Here is a 21,007-nt window from a genome sequence, read left to right as displayed (position 1 = left end):
CAGGTGGGCAGTATTATGCGTCATACACAAAAATCCCCTTATGTTACAAAAGTAGCGAAAGGTTTTGATCCAGCTTCCCCACCCTGCGATAGGTTGGTTGGTAACATGTAACTTTTTAGCCTTCGGGACCCACCAAAAGGGTCCAGCGATGGCAGCGCTGTGTCAGCAAGAGGAACAGATGACTGCGTTTTAAAGCATGGAGTTGGAAAATTTTAGCAAGTGGAGTATACTTCACGTGCCTTTGTCACGTTGTTGTTGTGACCTAGAAGCATTTACGTATACTTGAAGTTGAGTGGATACGGGAATCCTATGTTTAAATTGAATTTGGTCCAGTTTGCTGGGCCTCAATGCCTTCAGTTGCCTCAATGCGCAAAGCATGAAAAACAGAAAGCCCCTCTTCTTGTTCTTCGCGGTCACAAACATATATGCTGAAGAAAGATATGGCCTCAAAAAATCAGCCACAATAACACTTTGCTCACAGATGACATCTGGCCATACAAAAAAGGTGAGCTTGGGGAGATGCGAGTCGAAAAATCGCGTTTTTAGCGAAATTTCTCGTATTTCTGATTTTTACTGCATTGTAATCTTCAAACCTTCTTCTTTCATCTGTGAAAATTTCAAAACTAAATTCGAACCGCAAAATGCAAAAAAATGTGTATGAAGGCATCGCGGTGGCTCAAACTTTCGTGAATTTGCGCCGATATTGGCCATCTTTGACTGCGCGCTGCTCCCCGTCGCAGTGCCGCCCGCCATCGCGATCGGTTGGGAAAGTTGCGTCCGGCCTTCTTCTTACAGCTCCGACGACCGCCAGTTTCGTACGTGGGCAAAAAAAAAACGAGGCCTTTTTATCACGTGGTTTGAGCGGTTTGAAACGCGCGGCACCCTAAGCGGCATCGCCATTGGCTACCGAGTCATTGTCAGCTGTGTTGGTGGCGGCCACCGGCATTTGGTCCGTCTGCTTTTCTGCGCGTCTACGCATATTTTTGCGATGACAAGCCCGAAAAAGTGCAACGCGAGACCGCAGAAGTTTCAAACGAAGCACAAGTTCAAGGGAAGGCGGCGTAAAGCGCCCCGAACGGCGGCGGCGAACGAGAACGCGCCTACGTGTGCTAGGCCTGACGGTGGCATCGACGAGTGCGCGAGCGACAGTGGCTGCGATGAAGGGATTGACGCTGCGCTTTCTTTCGTCAGTGCTTCGGAAAAGAAGCTCGGTTTCTTCGAAAAAGACGAAAGACAGCGTGATGAGGTTTGTGCAACGACAGTTTTGTGCGACACCCTCTTGCTGACGGCACTTGTGGCAGGTGCGGCATGCCCTGCTTGCGGTATTCAAAAACTTGCCATTCGGGAGCCGGCAGAAAAGCACAAGGGACTTTCGTCGCTTCTCGAACTTCATTGCGAAAACAGCGAATGCTCAGCGACTGTTCTTTCGTGCTCCTATACGTCCCTGTGTGTTACGGCGAACGGCAGCAGCCGTGTGAGCCAACGGTACGACAGTAAGAGCTCCCGAGATAGTTTCGCTGTAAATGTGAAGGCGGTGGTGGCTGCACCCGCTGTCGGCATTGGGCAGGAGCAATTGTCAAAATTTTGCTCCATTATTGAACTCCCAAAGCCAATGCACCACCGAGGATTTTTTTCGATAGCAAAGAAGGTGCACACCGCTGCCATGGCAGCTGTGAGTGAAAACTTGCGCCGATCCAGAGAGTTGACGAAAGAAGTAGCAGGCGAAACTGATGTGGCTGTTATGTTCGACGGCACTTGGCAGAAGAGGGGCCACAAAAGCCACAACGGGATTGACGCAGATATCTCCTTAGATACTGGCCTCTGCTTAGACTTCGAGGTCATATCAAATTACTGCCTGACATGCAGTAGGCACAAGGATATGGGCCCAGACGAGGAAGTGTGGCAGGATTCCATGGCCCAGTCTGTGAAAAAAATGCAGACTGTTCCTCCCATGCCATGGAAACGGAGGCTGCAATGCGCATTTGGCAGAGAACATTGACTTATGACACCCAACTGCATTTCATGACATTCTTGAGTGACGGTGACAGCAAAGCATATAGTGCAGTTGCAGAGTCAAAAGTCTATGGTGCTGTCAATATAAAAAAAGAAGACTGCACTAATCATGTGGCCAAGAGACTTGGCACCGCGCTACGGAAGCTGCATGTGCCATTACCACGAGGGCAGAAAATGAAAGAGCCAGCCATTCAGAAGCTCCAAACATACTATCAGATTGCCATAACAAGCAACAGGGGGAGTGTACGGGATATGTACACTGCAGTATGGGCTTCGTACTTCCACTCATGCTCTACTGACAATGCTGGCAGCCACAAGTTTTGCCCTGCATGAACAGAGTCGTGGTGCAAACACCAACGCGCTGAAGCACTTGGTGAACCTGCACCACGCCACACACCTCTCCTGACAAAAGCACAGGGATTGGCTGTTTTGCCCATTTATAAGCGGCTAACGGATGAGAAGCTCCTTGCTCGATGCATCAAAGAGAAAACCCAGAACGCATCGGAATCCCTGAACAGCGAAATTTGGCTACTTTGCCCCAAGACTAAGTTTGTTTCCCGAACGGTTGTCGAGACTACCGTAGCTATGGCAATCCTGTGGTTCAACAAGGGTCATGCTACTTTCGAGCACATCCTGGAAGAGCTCAACATACTGCCATCTAGAGATCTAGTTACTTTCAATGATTCCCGCGATGCGAGGCGCATCAAGAGAATGTCCGAGCGTCTGACAGCAGAAGCAAGGGCCCACCGTCGTCGTGGAGTGAAAAGGGCACGGCTAGAAGAGAGTGCTCGCAAGGACCGTGAGGGCACAACCTATGCTGCAGGACAGTTCTAGTAACTTGCAATGCTTTTCAAAGTTCTGTTGAACATTATGGCCAAAGATTATGCATTTCTAACAACTCTGTGATAAAAAAAAAAGGTTTCAAACTTTCAAATGCGTTTTTCTCCTTTAGCAGTTTTGTGTGATCTGTGCTTCTTATACACGCTAGTTCGTATACTTAGAATTGTCATACCTCTATGAAATTTTGCACATAGCATGATGAAGGCCCATAGAGTGCAAGTATCTATTCAGATTGTCAGTGCTGCTTGAATATGTTTTTCAAAAATTACATAACATTGAAAGCCCTTGGCAACTAGAGCCATAGTAAATTTTTCTTTTTTATTATTGTATTTCACCTTTTTACACACAAAATTTATATAGTTTTTTGCACTCTACAGTTCCAAAGGATCATAGTCAGCTATATCTGCATGCTTTATCTCAAATTTTTATAGGTCAGAATTGTTGCATAACAATGGCCATAATTTTGCAGTATCTGACCTGCAGAAAGAAAACCAAGCAATCTACATGAAAATAAATGACATATCTGAAAAGAGGAGAAAAAACTCTATTAGCATGCCAATTTGTGTTAAATTCAGACTATTATTAATGAAAATCGTTTTTTGAGTAGCATCTCCCCTTAATGTTTTATAACTTCAAACAGCCTATCGCCTGGCGATGAGCTTTTGTTTCTACATGTGCACAAACATTATCTCAGATACGCTATTACTGTTTCGGAATTCTCTATGTTGTATATTTGTGTGTCATATACAATGCAGTCGTGCCTGTATCTTCATCAATTTTCAATAACAATTCAGAACCCTATACATCTGCCTTTGTTTTTCTCCCCGAGGTGGCTTCAGCAGTAAAACCTCACAAGAAAAGGACCATTTGGGATTAGTTTTTTGCCACACCTTGCCGTGTTTTGCCGCACTGCTGAGCGCGAGATCGATTAAGGCTATCATATGCGTGTACTGAAATGCATGGCGTGTCGACTGTTATGTACACATGAGCGAATACATCTCCATAAGAACCAGATGCGTGCACTACTATTATGTGCAGGTTGGATTACATGCTAACAAGGTACATTACCAAGACATTCATTGACTTTCGAACATTTCTTTACCTTCATGTTGAGGTTGTTTCGCATGTGCGTATGAGTGTGCTTTTGCATATGTGGCGCTTTAATGTACGAGTTCAACATTCACTCAAGGGCTAAGGAGTAGCCGGCGCCTTACTAGCACGCTAACATCTCCTTATATATCATATCAATAAAAAAAAAGGCTTGTTAGTTGAAGCATTGCACATGACATTTTCCCCAGAGAGCCACAATGCTTTTGGCGAGTTTGGGTAAGTAATACTGCATGGAACTGAGAGGCACAAACCATATACGTTGCACCGAGAATATTTGCTGATTTGCCAAGGCAGAAACAACGGAAGCCACCCTTCAAGCAAATGGGGCGAGAAAAGTGTTCACAACAAACCTTCCAAAGAAAAACTTCATCATGAACTCGTGCAACAAAAACCATTTTCAATAAGAGCTCTTTATACTCTTGCATCGGTACAAAAAATTATCTAACTCAGCTTTTCAGGATGTAATATAGTTTTAGGACATGTAGGTGTACACATGCCTCAAGTTTATTTGAATTTGGACTAGGTAACATTGCAACAATCCTTTATATCTGCAGGACTCAATGGCGATGGCAGTAGCAAAAGGGGGACGGCTTTGAATAAATGTATGTCTTTAATAACAGTTGAACATTAAAATAGGCAAGATACTAATACCATAATTACTCGAATCTAACGCCCACCTTTTTTCCGGTTAAGCGAGTTCATAAATCGCATGCGCGTTAGAATCGAGTACAAAAAAAAAAAAATGAATACGGTAATTCTATTGCCATCGGCATTTCCAAAATAGCCACCCCCTACGTGTGTCGGCATGGCACATCGGCCATTTCTGCCTATGTGTTTCCCATGTGCGGCATTTCGTACGTGTGCTGAGGAGTTCGTCATCTTGTAGTGCATTAGCATCGACGGCATAGAAGGGCCGACTCCAAAAACTCGAGTGCACCACAATGCCGCTTTTAAAAGAAAAGTCATCGATTGTGCAGAAACGGACAGAAATCGGGCTGCATCGCGGTCGTTCCGAGTTCCCAAAACGTGCGTGCGGGACTGGCGGAAATAAAAGCGGAAGATTGTCGACAGTAATGCCTCACGCATAGGCTTCAGTGGACAACGGCAGGGTCGGTTTCCGCAAATTGAAGAGCTGCTCGACGAGTATGTGCTTGAGCAGCGAGCGGCACAGCGGCCCGTGACGACAGAACTGCTCCAAGTGCGGGCTATGCAGTTAGCCTCAGAAAAAGGGCTAATGTGGAGCCAGTTTAAAGCGAGCAGGTGCTGGCTTACTAACCTTATGAAGAGGAAAGGCTTTTCCCTCCGAAGGCGAACGGGCATATGTGAAAAAGTCTCCAGAGGAGTACGATGAAAAGCTTCACAGTTTTCAGAGGTTCGTCCTAAACTTGCGGCACAACAACGGCTACCTGCTTGGGCAAATCGGGAATGCCGATCAGACGCCTCTTTACTTTGACATGCCTGGCACCACAACCGTTGAAAAGAAGGGGGCGAAGCAAGTTCGCGTGCTGACAACGATCCACGGTAAAACTACAGTGACGGCAATGCTCTGTTACACGTCAGATGGGCACAAGCTTGCCCCGTACCTCATATTTAAATGGAAGACGCTCCCGAAAGGAGTCATTTTTTTCGAGTGGTGTGATCGTGCGGGCCAACGAGAAAAACGGGTGCGCGTTGCTATCGATGTCTTACTTTTTTTTTCCGTCGTGGAAACCGGGTGCGCGTTACAATCGGGGGCGCGGTAGAATCGAGTAAATACGGTAAGCATGCTATATTTTCTAGATCTTGAAAGGCTGCTGATATTCCACCCATGCACTGTGACCCTTTCCACTAAATATGCTTATTAAAGTACTCTAGAGAAAATAAGCTTAGTTAAATATACTAGGCAGTCACGAGAATATTTCTGAACTCTGACAAACACAATAAAACCAATAATAGCACGTTTCGCACTGCACACAAGTGACCCATGAAGTTTCCGAAAAAATCAGTAAGCTCACAGCCTGCCTATTTTTTCGAACTAGAAAACAAGTAGGACTTCAAGTTATGCTGAATTTGATAACACACAAAGAACAAAAATATAAATGCCATGCATGAAAACTTCGGTGGGATACCTCTCAGAAGTTGCTTTAGAAAGGCGTGCGTTTTATTATTCCAATGTTTAGCAAACTCCAGGATCGTTAGTTGTCATGGTTGTTTAAAGTTTTCTGAGCAGCTTATGCCATCAATGACAATAATTCACCTGGTCAAGCGCGCACTGAGAGGTGTTTCAGGCATGTGCCGAATGTACGTGAGCGAGTGGCGCATTGTCTGCTAGCGCTGTTCCTGAGACTCCTCCAGAGGGTTTGCATGTAGTTGTCGCTACCTTTAAGGGGGCAGACTGGTCTTTGGGACCAAAAAGTGACAAAAAAATTCATTTTTTAAAATTGACATATTTGGTTTCTGTAAGTATTTTTCTATATCTCTGGAAATTTTCACACACCAGAAAGTGGCAATTTTTCGGCAATGTCACTTGAACTGTCCAGATTTTTGGTGCTGTTAGCATTCAGAACCTGCAAAAAAATGCAGAACCGACTTCGAGGCTTCTTTATAATTTGCCGACACCTGTGTTAGAAGCTCTGCTACAAATTTATGAGCACCTTTATGAGGATTGCAAAACATGTGCACCAAGATTGTTGCTTTTTGAAGAAGCTGTGTGTTTTCAGTTTTTTTTTTTTTTTCATTTTTCTCGAAAAAGTAAATTTACGACAGTTACATTTAGAGGCCTCAATATCTCTGCAGCTAGGGCTGGCACAACAATAGTTCTTTATGCAATGGAAACCTGTACCTGTGTAGAATGCAAGTATGGGAGCAGAATTTAGATCCCAGGCCTTTTTAATTATACTACTCATCAAAATTGTCACAAAATTCTAACTGCTTCTGAAAATGGATAGTTCATTTTGCTGCAAAATAACCAAAAAAGGCCTAAAAACAAAAAAAAAACTCTTGCATACTTTAAATATAACATATAACATTTAATTAAGCACTTTTTTCTATGGCAGCCTTAAACAATAGGGGGTGAACTTAAGCTATCTCAGGAACAAGATGAGTTACAGTAAAACTAATTAAATATTTGTAATCAGTAAAACTACTGTTTATTTCTGTGCAGTTTGATCAAGATCACTGAAGAAACAAACAAAAGAATGTATAAGACCAGTCTGCCCCCTTAAGGGGGAAGGCTAGCTTGGAAGGGCAACTTTTTTTATTGATGAGACATCCTAATAAAAATTTCAGGATAGGCTAATAGCAAAGCCGTTTCAATAATCACGAAATTTCATGCATTTACGTTCTCTGGTTCAGTAGTTACAACCATTTATCAGGATAGTACACACGAGTTTCTTAGTCGAGCTCTGGTGAATTTGATAATGTGCTCGCGCTGAGAAATTCACTATGATGATTCCTAGACGGCTGCTCTACACTAAGACAGAGCCCTTTTTTAAAAATTTCATCGCTGAAAAGTTTTAGCGAAGCACTGGATTTTGTTTTTGCCACTGGGCTTTTATAAAAAAAAATTTTTATAAATTATCACAAATTAGAAATAAATTTTAAAAGTCGCTGTGCCTTTGTGTGGGCAATTTACTAAGGAACATAATAAAACAAACCTGATAGAAATCAGATGAACGGTTCCAGAGATATCATCCAACTAAACAGCCTCACTGGCCAAAAAAGTCATTCTGAGAAAACGGACTTCAAAAGTTTCAAACACATATTTTGGTCTAAAATGACCCTGCAAGGTAGCTAGATGTGTCCTTTGGAGTGCTTTTCCTTTGCTACTTTTCCTGCTTGTGTTGCATGTATTTTTTAGCCTTTTTTCAGGCGGAGACAGTCTTTCTCCGCAGCCTGTCGGTTGCCGGCATAGCACCTAGCTTTTGTTGCGTAGCAACATGCTCGCTATTCTAAACAGCTGACTCTTCGGAGGTCTAAAAACGTGCCTGCAAATGCACAGCTGACGACGCGGTCGCACTTTTCAAGGCCGTAATCACTGCAGTTAGTGAGGGCGATACATCTGGTGCACTTGAGCACAAAACACCAATGCCAGCCTCACTTGTGATGACGCAGTCTTGCGCTGATGGTGTAGCAATCACAACATCGCGATAAGCGTCGATGTAGTCGTTGCAATGAAGAGGCGAAGCAGAAGCTACTGAGCATCAATGCAACTGTTTCTGCGAGATGGCGCGTGCTGGAACCTCGCCATGTGTACGAGTTTCATCTGACCCTTTCTTGAACCGAATGCGTGCAGAGTCCCGAACTTTGTTGTGCCCATCGTTACCTACAGCACAACAATCAGAGTCCCATGAACATGGCGAAAAATCGTCTTATAGATACGGTGAAAGATTGAAGAGCACACATGAGAACCGATCGCGATAATGGCAAATGGGACACACAAAGAATGCCAGCATTGCAAGCGCCGGAGCAGACAAGCGGGCGAATACCCGGTGAACAGATGCCAATAAGAGCCACGTGATTCCCCACTCCCTTGAGAGGTGCACGCTCCCTCCAATCGCGGCTTCGCATCCGAGCCACAAAAGACTTTAAACCTTCTTCGAGCCCCCCGATCATAAAAGATTCCCGCTTCGGCCACGCCGCTGCTGCCGTGGGCGGCAAAAAAAAAAAAAGAAAAAAGCACTAGAATTCCCGAGCAAAAAAATACCAAGACGGCGGTGCTAGGCTGCGTGGTTCCGAAATAGCTAGCATGCGAAGTTGGGGTATTTTCAGCGTGTGCTCGGCGCTCGCCAGCTGTTGACGCATGTTATATAATTTATTTGATGAACTTTTACAATAAATTAGACATTGATATTTACAGAATAGATAGTTTATGGGACATACTACATGAATATGTGGTTTACAAATTACCAACTTTTTGGCAATTTTTCAGCATCGTGCCTTAAAAATATAGGGACCTTATTATACACACTCCTGAAACTGTTGCCAGAGACATGTAAACTCTTTACTGCATACCAGTTTATTTAATGATAATATTTCAGGAAGAGTGTGTTGCCATCGAAAACATCATGCTGCAATGGAATATTTTCCTGAAGGTTGCACAAGAATTAAAAAAAAAGGGGGGGGGGGGCAGATTTTCAACAACATGCAAATGCAGCGGAACTTTTAGAAGACTATCAAATGTAGCTGATGATAAATATTTGAGAAGGATTTTTAGCACAAAAAGATTAACATATGCAAGCAAAATTCAAAAGGAAACAAATTATCTAACCAGTTGACATTAGCTGGGAACCAAACTTTCTGCCGTATGGTTCAGCTCATTACGACAAAATGTTTCTCCTTTGCATGACTAATATCTACCTACACATTCCTATAAAAAAACGCAAATTTTTTCATCTGACAGAACAGCTAGTCCAAATCTCTCTCTTGTGTCAACAGTAGTAAGGACAATGCATGGATTGTATTTTCAAGTTTGCAGTTATCGAAATCATAGGGTTAGTCAAGAGGAACGTCAAATGGTGAAGCAACCTCAACTGCTCTAATTAGTATCTTGGGAACCTCGAGTTTACAGAAAAACTAAACTGTGCGACAACAATGCTTGAGATCCACCCTCTTGCAAACACTAATTTTCACCTGGTTCAGTCCCAAAGGTGATCATAATATATAAAACTTTCCTCCTTCCCAGAGCCTATACTAGACTCATTAGCAGGTGCAATGCTTGTTTCCAATGGCACATGGTTAAACACGTGATATACAAATAGGACACAGCACCAAATTTAATAAAAAAAGATGCAGCAGAATAAAAACGAAACAAGTAAAGGGTTAGTTCAGGTTTCAAAGATGCGAATTCGAGGGCTTTCGAGGACTTTGCAGTTGCGGTCAAAGGTTTTGCAAGGATGCTGAGCACTAGTCCAGACGTAGAAATTGTTTGCTATAACATTGTTTAGAAAACACTATGGATAGCATGATTCCTTTTACTTCCAATGATGCACAAAAGTTCACAACATTAATGTAGCTGCTAGGGTACCTCCTACATTAGACAGGTAGCGTCCTTCAGTTCTCGAGCAGAAATATGGCGAGAGTTTGTTAGTTTATGATGATGAGCGAGTGTTTTCCAGCACGAAACAAGCGAGTACTGACTTTCAACAGTTTACTTTGAACGTCCAAGTAATTTTTATATTTATCTCTCAAAAAGATAACTGCAAAAAAATTTTCAGGCAAGCCGTCTCTGTGCATAAGCATTGCTGAAATAGTTTTAAAAGACTATCAAGAAATTTTATCTTCTTTTAAGAGAGTGACAGCAACAAAGTGCTGATCACTGTATGAGAATGTGACAGAGGAGAGTCATCTCCACATTGTTTAAAAACCTCTGTTTTAGTGCATACTGAATCTCTCATTCAATTCGGAAGTAAATCAGACAAATTGATGGCGTATTCGGTTGGCCGCTCTGGTCCTCTGGCTCAGAGTGGTCAGATGCAGAGGCAGCTCGCAATCGGAGCCCAAGAGGCAGCATACCAACCGAATACATCGGCGATCTCAGAGCGCTAAAGCAGCGTGCCTGTAGCGCCACCGAGCAGCCAGCACAAGAAGCTGTTGGGTAAACATGGCTGCGCAGCGTCAAAAATAGTGGCGATCACTTTAGTGGACATATCTGGCCTTTGTTATATTCTTTATTTTCATCGCTGACATGTCTGGATGTAGTGAAAGCCTTCTGAGCTCAGCACATAAATCCTGCTGTCGTCCTCGTCCGAGCTGCTATCTTCAAGGCAAGTCACGAGGCTGACTGCGAGGTGCTGTAACGGCAGCATTATTGACGTTTCGTCCGCCTTCGCTAGCCGCCTCGTTATTGACATAGTGCACTTATGGCTCCGCAGATGTGAATTCGCCCCACACAAGCACAAAAATGCCATTACCAATGCACGTGCAAGAAGTATTACACACTCGCCGATACCATTTTCCGAAATGCACGCTTGCACACCTCGCCACATTCACCTGCCTATAGCCACATGATTGGCTGGCTTTTGTCACGTGATCCGTCCTCCCGGTCAGATCGTGCCACGCTCTCACTTCGAAGTCAGAGCGGTCGGGAGCGCTCCGAGTCAGAGACTGACGCTCTTGAAGAACCAACCGAAGGTAGTACAAGTGCTCGAATTCTATTACCCAAGGCGCAGCCGCTTTTCAGAGCACTCTAGAGCACTCGAAAACGCCCAACTGAATACGCCATGACTTTGTGGCAATATAATATTGGCCCATTAAGCAATAAACTTTCCAGGTCAGTTCAAGAGGATTAGAGATTTCACCAATGCCAGTTTTAAGGAGCCAACTTCGTTGCAATTTTTTCCCATAACAAGGCTGCCTCCTTAACAACACTTTTTGTGTCTTATTACTGCCTTTGTCGCCCCGAAGTTTGAAAAATTAAGTTAGCGTCCTTTGAAGCTGTTTTATTCCGGTTAAGCGAAGGCAAGCAGAAAGGCAGATGTTACCCTTCGATATGTGGACAGTACCTTCTTGAAGCCAGAGTTAGTAAGGCCTACTCATTTCATGTGTTGATTTCTAGCATCAAACCATGGCACAAGCAAAGCTAGACAGCTAAATTGTTAAAGCTGCAAGAAAGAGAAATTAACAACAAACCATTAGTAACAAGCCACAAGGAAGTTCATAGAGATTTTTTTCATAAGAAAGTTTCTTAGTTGCCAAAAAAATTCCTCTTTGTCCGGGGCTCGAACCAAGGACGAACGCCTTTCCTGAGTGGTCACACTTCCAATTGAGCCAAACAGGAAGCTAGCAACTTGCCGGCGCAAGGGCGAATTCATCGGCAACTTGAAGCACATTATATCAAAGCTGCACATGCAGTCTTTTATGTGTGTGCATATGTGGCCACATTTCCCTGATATTTTAAGCAGCAGAACAATATCGACTGACATATTTGGCTGTTCAGAATTCTGTTAACAGTTTCACAGACCAGAAAATACTCACACTTCTGTACTCGTGGACCACTTTTCTTAGCAATGAAGGAAGAGCTACAGAGGCGGAGGTACTACACATGTACTTCTTTGCAAAGTAGTCCAGTTTGGCTTGCATTTTGAACGACAGCAGTGTTCAAATAACAACAATGCATATGTTTGCTTCGCTTGCTTAGACAGTCATTTCAGAGTGAAATTCATCCCAAGCTTCAGCGGTAAGTCATCGGAAATACTGCAGGGCGACGAGCGTTCACCTGAAGACACAGACGCCATTTTGATTGTGAGGAGCGCGTAAAATGTGGGGGAATTTAACACGTGCAAAAATGCGAAGTGACACTGCATAAAGTAAACAAATATGAATATCTCCTTGGTTGTGCTGTGCCTATTTATAAACAGCATCCTATAGAAAATGAAGTATAATGTTTTTGCGATTGCTAAAGCGGAAAACACTGTCACCATTGTGGGACTATATTTTTCAGCAGTGGCACACGCCCGTTTTGGTTGCCAAAAAAAAAAAAAAGTTGTCCGCAAGTATAAGTGCTTCATCAGTCATGTACGTTTAAAAGGCTTGCTCTTGTGCAGCTAACTTAGGCATCCTTTCATCTGGACTTTTCTACATGCAAATAGCAGATATGGTGCAATATATATTCATATGGCACTACACACCCTTCGTGGGGTAGCTGAGGAACTACCATCTTCTCCTTTTGTAGATGACTGGAGGTCAACACTCTCTCCATCAGGACAATGGTCTGCAGCTGTGAGTGTGTCATCCAGCAAGGAGCCTCCAAGTGGGCTGCTGTCCACCCAATCTGGCAAGACGAGGGGAGCCTCGCTACCGACTCCAGCAGGATCTGGCATGGCCCTTGCCCGCAACCGCTCAGTGTCTGGGCACGCAGGTAATGCTCCCTGCCTGTCCAAGCTGAAGCTTTGGAAGCGTGGCTGGCCTTCCACGTCCACCACAAGCACACGGTCGCTTGCATTACCTGTTCCCAAATCGGGAAAGGGAGATGAGCAGATGTCTTGCCAAACAAGGCAGGATGCAATGTACAAATATTCGCAAAGTGGTCATGATGAGAAGGGCACACAATGGGAAAATTATGAAACAACTTCAGCTTAAATACAATACTTTCAAGATGAACTGAAAGATCTATACACAATCTAAACATTGTCGATAGATTCAATGTAACCGATGCAGATAAAACAAATTACTGCATATCCCCTTCGGCGGCCGTGGCAACATTTGTGTATGTAACTTTTTTATGCTAGTTGTGTCAACTTGTGCCCAAAGGAGAGCAAGTTACATTGCTCAAATAATGCACTTAATCCCCTGCATAGTCAATTTTTCTCGACTTAAAGTCAGTGTTCTGCATATGACTGTAGCCGAAAACTTCGTTGAAGGCACTAGATGTCAAGGTTTGTGCTGTGTTCCATACCAATGCAAAAAGCATAACTTTTTGTTTTGCCACATGAATGCAACCCAAAACTAATTATGCACACATTAAGAGCCTATGATTTCATTCTTTCCATGTCAAAATAGAATATGACTAACTGCAGAATATTATTCCAATTCATCTAATTACAATTACAGAAACTTGCACAAAACAGCACATTACTTACTTTTATTCTTTGTAATGTAATTATTGAGTGTCTTGACATTATGGTACGTTAATATCGTACATTCATAGACAGTGCATCCTAATTCGCGCCTCAAGGGGATATAAAAAAGGAGAAGCACAAAACTCCTGCATCATATCTCTCTCTTAGATGGCAGCCACATTCACCTCAGATTTCCCTCCTCAACAGACACCCTCCCCAGTTCTCAAGTATTCAACCTCCCCCTGCACCCTTAAAGCACCTACCCTTGATTTCCCTTGCTGCACATGAGCATAAAGACTCTGAGCTTTCTTTCGTATATTTTCACTCAATGTCACACAGTAATGTGTAACCATAGATACAGAGACACATTGCATACATTTTTGTGCACTATATCTGTACTGTACCAGCAACATCTAGTTTTTATACGAGCTGGCCCCATTTCACAAGTTCACCCATTTCTACCCTTATTAAGACAAAAACACTATGCCTACCCTTATATGTACACAATCGAAAAGCATAGTTCTTTAAAAGGGCTTCCTAAAGAGTAAATGAATCCATTTTCACAACAGCAACTCGGCAATGCTGCCAACCGATGCGACAGAACTTTTGACAGTGCGCCACAGGATGAGGCTTCAAATGCAATAAAATAAATATTGGTTTTCAGCACTTTAGGGCAGCGTTTCAAATTTTATACTGCTCCTTACAGATATTCAACGCTGTGCACGACTACACATTTTGCGATGAACGTACTCTGCATGTGTCATGTTTTATTGTGTTGACAGAGTTAAAAACAAGTGTATCTTATACAGAGGTGTGTCTTACATATAAATTTTTTTCAGCAAAAGTCGTAAAAAGTAGAAGTGTGTCTTATACAAAGGTGCAACTTATACACAGGAAAATAACGCTACGTGTGCACAGACACATACTAGTTCATTGCAGTTTCCTCAGCCTTATATTATTATTATTTATTATTTAACAATACTGCCGATCTCACAAGGAGGTCATTACAGGGCGGGCATACATATGATACAAAAAATAAACACGAAGCAATCATTTCTAGCATACAAAACAATAAGCAATCGATACATGAGAAGCAGTAGTAGTAGCAATGAGCAAGGTCATATATGAAAGCAAGTAAGCTGCCTTGAACTTGTAAACTTTCAGAAGTACTACCTTAGACAAAAACACATGCTCACAATTGTCGATGCATAGATAAGCACTTACTTAAAATGGCAAGTTTCAGAACACAGTTACGGCACAAATAACATTCCCACAGCAATGCCACAAAATCCAGTGTTGACAATGGCAGCCTCGTGATTATTTGCAAGCCTGCTGCGTCAGGTACTATCCCCTCTACAGATACTTGTCTCTTGCAAAGGCCACAGGACAACCACAAAAACACCAAATTGAGCTTTGAAGCAAGGGATGCACAAGATTTCATACAGGACTACATTGCTGTAAAGATGATGCAATACCAATAATACAATGTGTTTAGGTACCTATGTGCTCTCCTTCTCAACTGCCAGGCAGTAGCAAGGCACAGAAAACACCCTGAAAACTTGCCCACTCAGCCAGTGCCGGAAAAGAAGCTGCTCCGCTCTGGCAGTACTGCGATGCATGCAATTCTAAATAGGCATTCACAACAACCATGTGTAGCTTAACCATTTTACTACTGACACAAGCATAAGTCTCAATTTACTGCGTCAGCCTACCTTTGCAGCAGTAGAGAAACTGTTTTATATATGCTGCAGATAAACACACATCATTTTATTGAGGTTCAAAAGTACATGATGCTCCAGAGATATGTCATTGGGCAATCATGTGATGACAAAGACAAACATTTAATATATATCCACATCTTTTGCCATTCAGCTCAACCACTCAATGATTCAGCTCAATGATGTGATTAGCTGCAGCTGTATGTTCACATATACAAGCTCTTTTAGCAAGTTCCCAAGGCTGCTAGAGGTATAAATACCGATAAAATTTCTGGAAAATTTCAGTTTCATTATGCTAACATGCTATCAGGTATTAAAGAACACACACACATTATTCTCATGCATAATTTCAATCACACGCTAAATGCCTATACTTCTCAATTTCTTCTCAAAGTGCACAAGTAGCTGTGTACTCCATACCTTGTCGTCCCATGCATGTAAAGAAAAAAATACTGGAACATGCGTCATTTCACCTACCTTCATCCCTGAAGCCAATGCCACTGTCACTGTTGCTGCTATTGCTGCTGCCCGCCTGGCTGGGCTGGGGAGAGGCATTAGGGCCATCTGCACGATGGTAGAGGGCTGCCACAGCACGTAAAATAGGCTCTGCAGATGTGTGCAGAGGTGCTGCCCGCAATACACCTGGGGGAAGCCTCAGCCGTGAGTCCACCATGAGTACATGGCATGAGAGGGCACCATCTGCTCCCTTGGTGACCAAGCCAAGAAATCGGCTATCATCAGCATAAGCAGCACTGAATGCAATGCGCTCGGCTGGAAAACGTGCCAATGCTGCGCCCCGTAAGTCAGCCAACAACACACCATCCCGCAACACCGACAACTGAACCAGTGTGTGCACTTTCTGCTCCAGCCGCAGGCGACGTACGCAACTGCGGATAGCCTGAAGCCGTGAGCCAGCCACCTCACGTGGAAGTTCGATGGTGCCCAAGTAGCCCACCACTGTGCGCAAGACCAGAGATGTGCGAAGCCCCTTTTGCTCCAGGATAAGCTCCAGCAGTGCCTTGTTACTGTCCGCTTGATTAGTCTGCACAAAGCATCAACCAGTAGTTACTAACTTTGACAAGACAAAAAATTTGCAAGAAACTATTTCTAGGACTAGTTGAGAAAAAGAAAATGCCATTCCTTGGTGCGAGACACCAGGAAACAAACTGAGCAGTAGCACTACAGTTGCTCAGAATGGTCTTGAATGAGGAAAAACACAAACTAGCTAGAATATGTTTTCGGTGGCATTTCTTGAAAACTGGATTTGCATGAAGTTAGCAGCAGTGTTGATTGTTACAGATTTAAATTAATTGCTCCTGTCAAGAGCAAGAGCCCATAGGAAAAAAGCAGATGATGAGGAACGGACAAGATTCGAAATGGCACGAGCGCGCGCACCGTAACACAAGGCCCGAGGCCCGTGACACGAGCTGCGGTCAGTGCCCGAGCAGCGATGCACTGGCATTGTCGACGTGGACTTGCAAGGAAAAGACCGCATCACCAGCAAGCGCACTGGCGACGGGAGCATCAGGGCAGTGCCTTGGCAACCTGTGATGCAGGCGTCCCGAGAAGTAGACGGAGATCTCGACCTACTTCGAAGGACACTGCTCGGAATGCAGCAGCCGCGCACAGCAAGGGCCGATATTCCTGGTACAAGCCCCCTTCGAATCAAGGTACCAAAGACAGCGCCCAAGTGGCCACGTCAGTGTGCAGCACTGGGTATCGCCTGCCTCCACTGGGCAAGTGTGGTGGAGGCAGAGGCCTCCGCCACGTCAACAACGATGTAAAGCAACGACTACGAGCGAACACGTCGGCAGCAGCAAGGATGACAACTTTTGTCAAGATCCTCGAGAACCCCGACAGGTACCCCACATGAGAGATCGGGACACTGAAAAGAAACGTGTCTGCCCTGACAAGTAAGGTCACGAAGAAGCATTAAGCCTACTCACGGCGATACCAGGCTATAGGTGGCAGTACCATTCACGCGAAAGTGTGGATAGGCGGTCAGCGGTGCGTATACAAATACACGAAGGTTGCCGCTTGTACCGACTTCAGATGTCTTCATGAATTCACTTCTTAAGGCCATGATCCTACTTTCACATCCTTCAAGCAACTGCTTTATGCAGCCAGATCGGACAGTGTGATACAAGCTTTGCATCATCGATGGAGGGAGGCCTTGGGCTTGCATGGCTTGGACTTTTGCAAGCCAATCTGAGCATGGTGTTCTACCTCAGCATCCATACTTGGTAAATTTTGGCCTGCTATAAAGCTATCAACAAATGCTGTGCTCTTCGGTGAGTTATGGCAGCACAATGTGCTCTTGATTCAAGCTTGTACTCACTGTCTTTCAGGTAGGGCCCAAATACTATTTCTCTTGCTATTCACAACTACACCAAACACTCTGTGCCTGCAGGTCACAGGATTAAATCCTGGCTTCGGTGGCCGCATTTTCGATAAGATTCGAAAATGCTGTAGGCCCGTGTGTTCAGATTTGGGTGCACGTTAAACCCCAGGTGGGCGAAGTCTCCGGAACCCTTCACTACGGCGTCTCTCATAATCATATGGTAGTTTTGGGATGCTAAACCCCTCATATAAATCAAAACACTCCATGTGCTGGCAACACTGGGCGAACAAAAAAAAAAAAGAAAGATGGCTACGCTCAACAGGGTCAATGTGGCCCTTTTTGCTTGGCGCCGTGCTGAAGTTTCTTATCATGGAGTCGGGCCGCATTGCTTTGTCGAAGGCGTAAGAGTGCTGGCTGCAAACCACCTCATTCATTTTTTTTAAGTTCATTATATTCACATGATTATAATACTCTAGCACTTTATTGTCACCGTCTTGCAACACTGCAGGCTCACTACCAATGACGGTACTTACGATACAGCATTGTTTATTGTGGTGAAGGCCTTAGATAGCCTTAGATGCCTCATCAAATGCGAAATATGATTGTCGGCGTCCCGCATTAGCGGCGTAGGGAACCAGCTGCGTAATATATACTGCTTTAGGTAGTGTGCTCGCTTTCACTGTCTGATAAGCACTGTATCAAGTTGAGGTCCACGTGGATTAATAAAATAGTGCAAAATATGGCTGATGGCACTGGCCCGACAGTTTTGACATGGGTGTGGTATGATTTAGCCCAGGGTCGACCTTCGAGACCCAATAAAGTTCTTCCCACCATACCCTGTTGCTTACACCGCCAGAGGCCGAAATAGAGTCATCTGCGTAACGCTAACAGCAAGGACTGCCAATGGCAGTGTGTCGGTTTAGGTTATTAATAGAACACGTGTAAGTTTCATGATGCATAAGTTGGAAAGTTTTCAAAGTCTTTCACTAATTTTGCTGAGCAACCAGAACGTGACAGCAATATTCGTTCATGCGCGCGTGCGCACACACACACACACACACACAGACACACACACACAGACACACACACACACACACACACACACACACAGAGGCCCCCATGCACTCACATACATGCACACGCACACATACAGACTGTCGCCTTCCTGATATCTAGTGTGGCTCAGCCCTGGGGCTGCTAGGCTTATTGCACTTATTACAAACACGTCAAATTTTCTCTCACGAATGCGGCTTTTTGTTTTGAAATAAAGTTGCCGACGCCGCCAACACCATGATTTTAAAGAAACGAGGCCTTTAGCGCTGTCACGTCAAAATGCGACCGCTCTCAAGGCCAACGTTTGCTGCCGTCTGAGCATTTATATCCCAAAAACACTGTTAGTAAATATACTGCACATAAAACTAAGAAATCAATTTCGTTACAGCCGAGTCATCATGTATTAATTTATTGACATCCATGTACATGTGCATATCAAGTGTAGTAAACAAGCAAAGAGGCTCCGCAGCAAATAACTTTTTACACTCGGATCGGAGCCGCTCCCCAGAGAGTGCCCTGACCCACCAGTTACTAAACAGTTATAGTTTACTGTTAGCGTGATAGCCGGGTTCAAGGGAATGGTGTTACCATTCAGCAAACATTGACTACGGACAATATCTTATTCTTTCGCGGGATAGCGTTTACGTGGTTTAGGTGCCCCAGCTGGGATGGTGGTGCCATCTATCAGAGGGTTGATAAGTTAAAGAACGGTGAAAAGTAAAAAAAAAAAAACGAGAATGTTTGCCTGTGTCACCGTGTGAAGCATTATAACGAGTTAAAAGAAAAGAAAATGAGAATGTTTGCCTGTGTCCCCGTGTGAAGCATTATAACAAGTTTATTTTAGTAATAGTAAAAGTAAATAAAAAGAAACTGTGCCCCAAACTCAAAAACATTTAGGTTGCCAATATGTTTACATCAATCTTTTAGTCAGGCCTAGAGACGTTTGAAATGGAAAGCTATCTCAAAAATCACGCAAGCTTATCAGTAATACTCAGTCATCAAAGCTAACTGAAGGCAAGCGAAGTCATTTTAAACAGTCATTTGCTGTGAACGAAGCGACTCTTTCAACAACACGCCAAAATCATTTATAAGTGGGCGTCCGAAAGTGCCACCATGTTTACGCACACCCCGCTAACACGGTAACGTTAAATCTGAAAAATTGCATACGTACAGTAAGCGGTAAGGGCAACGTACGTATCTGCGCATTCGCACTTCGATCCCGCTATCCCGGTAAGCCCACATTCCTGCTAAGCCTGGTATACTATATATGTCTACTGTATATGCTACCTTTAGGTAAAGGTAACATATACACTAACTCTATGACCCCCCTCTGTGAGCGCCATCTGTGGCATCAAACGGAAACAAGCCAGGCGGCAAACACAATCAGGACACGGCGCCGGGCGCAACGTCATCACCTAACTTATTCTTACACCGTTGTCTGGAGATTGAACCGAACCATATGTGGGTCTTGAGTCAAACAAATGCAGGAACTCCTAGTCGTGAGCGTCTCGCAACATAATATAAAATGAACCTATTTGGTGGATTCTATAGTTTTCTTTTTAACTTTATACTGCCCCACTGCAGTACATCAGCTAAACGAAAAAAAAAAAAAAGGTCACCCGGCTGACTTTCAGCATGATGAATTATTTTTAAAAATAAAAAAACGTATACAAGCTTTTCTCTAAAAAAAAAACTTCGCAGTTAAAAAAATATCGATTCCCGACTCGGAAAAAAATGCCAGACCACTCTGAAAAGGTGCTTTGCCAAAACAAGCTGAGCCTTCATTTGTCCAGTGTCTCCATCTTCCAGTTCCCAGGTGCAATGCCCCAACACACAAAACAACAGCACCGTGGTGACTGCAGTTTGAGAGTAAGACTGTAGTCTCACCAGATCCCTCGATCTCAAGGGCATGGAGGAGAGTGCTATACCAAAAGTTAACAATGCAGCAGTGGCCTCGCTCCAAAGGTCGTGCTATGCATTTTTTGAATCGATAACATGAAGTGTTTGGATGTCATTTATAAAATCTAAAACTGATTAAATGTTAAACAGAGGTTCAAGACCAAAAAAGGATGGATAGTGCAGTAATATATGCTGTTCATATGCGTCATTAAAATTTTTTTTCTTCGTCTCTCTCTCTTTGTTGCCTCATGTTTCCCAGCAGTCCAACAAGAGTACAGCTGCGGCTACGTCTGTATGGAGCACGCGAACAGCCTGTTTTTGCTCTGCGGGGCGAAACCTTGGGGCAGTATCAGGCTCTGACGTGGTCAGCCTGACAACTAGGCCGTGCATGCTCCTGATACACCACTTCAGAGCCTGAAACTGCCTCAAGGTTTCGGCTCGCAGAGCAAGAACTGGCTGCTCGAGCGCTCTACACAGACGTGGCTGCGACTGAACAT

The 21,007-nt window shown here is 43.9% G+C and overlaps 1 protein-coding gene across 3 annotated transcripts in view; it reads right to left on the bottom strand.

The window, feature by feature from the left end:
- The window catches only part of LOC119175804 (regulator of G protein signaling family member locomotion defects), a 140,499-nt gene that overhangs the window by 113,077 nt on the left and 6,415 nt on the right, over positions 1-21,007 (bottom strand). For all 3 annotated transcript variants that reach the window (XM_037426785.2, XM_037426786.2, XM_075876214.1), the window contains exons 3-4: positions 15,695-16,259; positions 12,570-12,886 (exon numbers count right to left, since the gene is read on the bottom strand). In XM_037426785.2, the coding sequence (XP_037282682.1) occupies positions 12,570-12,886; positions 15,695-16,259 (882 nt within the window). The remainder of the gene's footprint in view (positions 1-12,569; positions 12,887-15,694; positions 16,260-21,007) is intronic.

Source organism: Rhipicephalus microplus, chromosome X (genome assembly GCF_043290135.1).
Source record: "Rhipicephalus microplus isolate Deutch F79 chromosome X, USDA_Rmic, whole genome shotgun sequence".
Taxonomy (NCBI): Eukaryota; Metazoa; Arthropoda; class Arachnida; order Ixodida; family Ixodidae; genus Rhipicephalus; species Rhipicephalus microplus.
The sequence above is the reverse complement of the archived record's forward strand: the minus strand, read 5'-3'. Positions and strand labels throughout refer to the sequence as shown.